We start from the raw sequence: 5634 nt of genomic DNA on the forward strand, positions 1-5634 counted from the left end.
CTACTGTGCAATAAATAGTGAATGTCGCAGTCAACCTTTACCACTATGGCATTTCTATCCATGTGGGAAGAGAAGAGATACTTCTGACAGATGCCACACTTTCAAAGGATAATTGCAGACAATTAATAGGCTCTCAAGTTAAGGGACAGAATCCCACTGGAGGCCACAAGTGTTTCATCAGAGGATTTACAACCATCTGTGACAGACAAACACACATTATTGAGAGGTAATGCTGAAAATCTTGATTATTGTGGCTATGGATTATGTCACATTATATCAAGATGATTATGGCATTAAAAACACGGATGTAGACATCGTATAGGTTCAAATTCAAGTAGACACTGAAACTGATAAAGAACTGTATTTGTCAGGTTTATTCCTTTATTTTTTCATTTGTATTGTCTATTTATTTTAAATAATGAACAGATGGAAATTTACAAGCGCATCTTCTTTCTTAAAGTAAAAATGTTTACACCACTGGAATCTGTAGATAATAATACATTAAGTCATCAGATAAACAGTTAAGGATTTCCTTGTTTCTGTGAAAACACACAACGAAGGTATCAAACACCATCTGAAACAAAAATAGAGTATGCGTTCTCTCTGAAGTGCAATGATGCAGCTTTTTGACAGTTCATGGGGGGATGTTTATCTTCCACAGGAAAATGTCATAACTGAGGGAAATACTGTATGACTTTGTAGAATAGGTTGCACTGCAAATCCCCCTTTCCTACGATGTGGGGATACTGTAGCTTATACAATACAACAACTGCATTTACAGAGTATGTCTACATTAGATCACATATAAGAAGAGTATTACAGTAATGACTCTCCATAATCTGGGACAAATCCTCTGATCATTTTAGTAGCAGTTGGCATGCTGTTACCACCAGGAAATGATAAAGGGTAAAAGGTCAAGGCTGAAATACAATACACACAGTCATGTTAAATAATGTGCCCTTTTTATGTCCTACTGTTTAGAATAATGCGGCAGACAGTTGCCGACACATAGAACAAAATGTTTTGGGGGTTTTTCCCCCTCTTTTTTAATTATAAAAATATAATTTCTGACAGAACCAGAATTTTAGTTTTAAATATGCTTATTTTCAAAATAACTTTCCCAAATTCAAGCACAAAATAATAATCATTATTATGTATTGTAAAATCAGCCACATAATAAGGTAGATATAAATGACCTCTTAAAACATTACTGCTGCAAAAATAAATATGGATTTGCGTCACCTAAAACTGGAATAAATAGCAATTTTCTAGTAAACATTCCCAGAGTTTATCAGCTTGTGCAGTGGCTAGTTTGGAAAACAGTCTGCCATGAAAACAAGTTAGTGTGCAGAATACAGTGTTCATTTAAAGTCAGTTTGCATTACAGTGTTTCCCCTAGGCTGACTGCTTTGGGGTGGTAGCAGCGTTAGGGTTGCCAACTCCCTGAAAAATAAATAAGGGACACCTATTTGGCAGGGCCGGCCGACCCGATTGCGTTCACCCCTCCCAGCTTGGTGACATTTTTTGCCTTTTTTTGTGTGTTTGAAACATTTTTAAATTATTTGACTCGAACCTGAATTTAATTTGATGCATGTTTTTGAGTGATACAAATACATCGAAAACAAATTATTATTCAACAATTTATTTTTTATTGAAAAATAACAAATCTAAGAAATCTGTCCTGCTTAACATAACAGAATAAAATAAATGTATTTCTTTAACAGAACTGTCCTGCTTAACTGAAAACAGTATAAAACAACAGAAAACAATAGAAAGCAGACAATTCCTGTAATAGTGCACATTTAGTCTTGTCTTCCGGTATCTTCTTGCAAGCAACAGTACCTCGACCAATGAGAAGAGCCGGATTCTGCATTGTCATTCTCGTGTGTGAGTGTGCTGTCAGCTCATTGGTCACAGAGCAGGAGAGGGCTGGCAATAAGATTACCGTAAATTTTCATATAAAACGCCCTGTCATCCATTGATTCCATTGACATTTTATAGACTATTTTGATTCTCACGGAAATACGGGACAAAGTGTGTCCCTTTTCAGCTCAATACGGACGCGTAATTTTGTTTCTAAATACGGGACAATTCCTGTTTTTCAAGGGACGGTTGGCAACCCTAAGCAGCGTTCTCAAGATGGTGGGGTGAGGGATCCGCTGAGCAAAACTCTGGAGAGACTTAGCAGCTACACATTTCTCAGGTTAAGCTGACCCATAGTTGCTAACTTTAGAGCTAACCCCCTTAACTTTTCTAGCAGTTGGCGAAACAGTGACTTTCTTTGTCTAGACAAGCTGCAGCAATTTGATTGACCACTTTCTGATAACCTTATTGTCTGCTCCGTTCGCAATCACTGTCTCTTTTCTGCTGCTTGCTTTCACTGCTCAACCACACACTCTTGCTTTCACTGACGCCACAGGCGTTAACTCATGTTTCAGAACAGTGCTGCATACAGATGCTCCAAAACGATGTTGATTTCCAATGACAAAGCATATTTGGTGGTTTTTGGCAATACATTTTATTTTATTTTTTTGCCTCGCCTTGCCCTTGCATTGGTCTGACACCTGCCAGGCCTGTGCAATTATAAGGGAAACACTGCATTATGTAGCATTAAAACTGTTAAGGATATGTGCACAAAACACAGCTGCACCTATAAAATGCAGAATAAACACCTTTCAGAGGGATATTGGTAATCACCCCAAATTCATCATGATGAGCATATTGCATTTAAGACTTGCTTGGCTTATATGGCACAGACAAACATGAGTTAGTTTTCTCAAAGCTGCTGAAACACTATTGTCTTCATATTTTTTCTCTGCTAAAAAGTGTTTGTGCTGCAAAAACCGTTAGATCCAGAAACACCAACATCGCAAGTGGGTTTCAAATTCCACCCACTGCTCTAGCATATGAAATGACACTCGTTGACTTCAAGGTGGCGCTGTTCTAATAAAGTTTACATTTTCCCAATTATATTGGAAATGGGTCAACCTAGTGTCAAAGTTCCTTAATCATTGTAATCTCTCAAATCATCTGCATCTTTGCTCACTTGTCTTCTGCTCTAAAGATGTCAAATTTTGCATCTATTTTTCAACTTTCCCAAAATCCTATTTTTGACATCTCGTCAGAAACTGCTGAGCCAGCTGTTCCAACACAGCAGTCAGCATCATATATGGACTTCACTTATCTTGAGTTGTTAAAGAAATGTTGATATGCCAATCTGTTTTGATAATACAAGCCAACACATTTTTATTATAATAGCAAAGCACAATACATGTTGTGTGTCTCGACAATGCATCATCCAATTTTCACAAAATTCAACATGTTTTCTTCTTTGGAAAGTTTTGTAAAGATAGACCACTAGGAGGTGCCACAAATGCGAAAAGTTTATGTTAATCCATCCTAAATTTGGTCATGATTGGTGAAAAGTTGAGTGGTTTACAAGCATAAACTCACATTTTCATCAAAACATATAATTTATTATATGAAAAAAGTTTGACTCACTGTAATCTATGGTCGATTAAGAAGTCTTTATATTTTTCAAAATATGTTTAATCAATTAATATCTATACCTCCACTAGTATTCATTCAAATGCTACCATAATTCACACAGACAATCCTTAGATACTAGACATCGCATTTTCAATTGGTGTTCAGATTTGACTATAATTTGTACTGTAGGCACAACATGTTCTATTTCTTCCAGTATTCGAACCAATTTTACCAAACTTTTTAAAAGTACACACAGAGAAAAGCAGGTTGATGTGTGAAATTTGTCAGAATGTGTCCCCCACAGTTGGGAATTTTTTTGAGCTTAAACTGACAAAAATGCTCCTGTTTGGCCCGTGTCATTTTGTTCCCTCAAGATGTAAGAAGGCGTATGACAAATCATGTCCCCCATGGCTGACAGAGTAGGTCATCTCACCCGAGGATACAAAAGTCCTAGGTTTAATTCCCAGGGTGATCAGGTACTCCTTGTGAATACTGTAAATTGAATCTTGCCTACTCTTCTAAGCTTTTGAAGCTCTCTTGTTTAAAATCTATATTTACAACGTTGAAACTACAAAAACAAACAAAAAAAGAAAATAATTCTAAGGTGACCTATCTTACCATAACATAGAGGTTTAAATGACATTTAGTGAAGGTATAAAAATACTGTAGATCTGATAAATATATTGGTAGGATGATCAAAGTTATGTCTGTCCTGAACATTTTCTAGATTTTTACACGCCTGACTTTGAATTTTCATTCCATGAATGATATCATTGCAGATAACTGTGCAGTCGAATAACGCAGCGGCAAGACATCCGTTGATTTCCATGCAATGACCGCTTGTTTACCCATAAAATATACACCCTGTGAATGGAGCATCACACACCCGGGCTCATCAGTATTGGTGACCGGATGTCCATTGAGATGCAGAGCACAAACCTTTGATCCTCCTCTGTGCTGAGGCTGGAGGCAAGCTCTCCCTCTCCTTCCCTCTCTTCCTCTCTCTCTCTCTTTCTCTCTCTCTCTCTCTCTCTGCCTGTGCTTTCTCCATCATCCACCTCTTTCTTTCTTACAGAGATCTCAGGGGATTGTTCCTTTCCTTCAGTGCTCACTCTCTGTTTTTCCCTTTACATCTGAATCTTCTGAATGTGCTTGGCATACTTTTAATTTTAAAACAAAAAAAAATGCAGCAAAGCCAGGCTTATGAACATGTATATGATTTATTTAGCATATTAACAAAGAAAGCAAAACAAACTTGTCATAGAACATTTCTAAGCTGTTGTTGACAGTATCTCAGTCTCTAACTTGCACTGTTCCAGTAAATCTCTCTTAAATGGCTTTAATTGATTAATTGATGCATCTGCAGTACCATGCCCTTAAAGCTAAAACTGTATGGTTTTCTGTCTCATTTACTTATTGCAAAATAATTAGAACTAACATCACTGGAGAGTTTATCAATGTCTCGCAGCTGAGCAATATGCTAGCTGACCATTCACACTTTGAAGTGAACCTCTCAATTAAACTCATCTTAGCTTCTTGTTTTTTATGCTCAGCTGTGACAGTGGGCTAGTAATGGTGCACTTCCTCCACATGCCTGACCCCCGCACACAGTTTGCAGCCTGCCTCCCATGTGTCGGTGTGTCTCTGGGCTCTCGCTGAGCTGCTCGTGTTGTTTATTGTGTCCCAGGGCTGAACATATGGTTCACAAGCCCCTGGAAGAAAGTACAGCAAATCCCTCTCTCTCCATGTCTCTCTCTTGCTTTTTTATTCTTATCCTCTCATAATGTGACCTTAATAATCTGACCCTATGTGACTGCATGACGGAGCAGAAAGATATTTTTCTGTGCACGCTGTTTACTGAGCTGAGCTGACAGAACATGTCCTGGTAGCTGAAACTACTCGTTAGTGAGCAAAGGCTGATGCAAGACTATTCTTGAGGAGTGTGCAATAAAGTGATCATTCTAACAAAGGAAGCCAAGGATGAAAATGTACAGTTAGTACTTCACTTGCCTTGCTTTTTTGTCCTTGTTGTGTGTGTGAATCTGTGAGTTGATTTGAAAGGCTCACTGAGCTGAACAAATTGTATGAATTATGGCACTTAAAAGTGTCAGTGACAGTGTTGTTGAGGTGCTATGAATATGTTAT

At 37.8% G+C, this 5634-nt stretch overlaps 1 protein-coding gene across 1 annotated transcript in view; it reads left to right on the forward strand.

The window, feature by feature from the left end:
* The window catches only part of LOC133994671 (carbohydrate sulfotransferase 1-like), a 7985-nt gene extending 2837 nt beyond the window's left edge, over positions 1-5148 (forward strand). Inside the window, 1 exon segment of the mRNA XM_062433963.1 lies at positions 5043-5148. Coding sequence (XP_062289947.1) covers positions 5043-5148 — 106 coding nt within the window.
* The last annotated feature ends 486 nt before the right edge of the window (positions 5149-5634 follow it).

Source organism: Scomber scombrus, chromosome 1 (assembly GCF_963691925.1).
Source record: "Scomber scombrus chromosome 1, fScoSco1.1, whole genome shotgun sequence".
Taxonomy (NCBI): domain Eukaryota; kingdom Metazoa; phylum Chordata; class Actinopteri; order Scombriformes; family Scombridae; genus Scomber; species Scomber scombrus.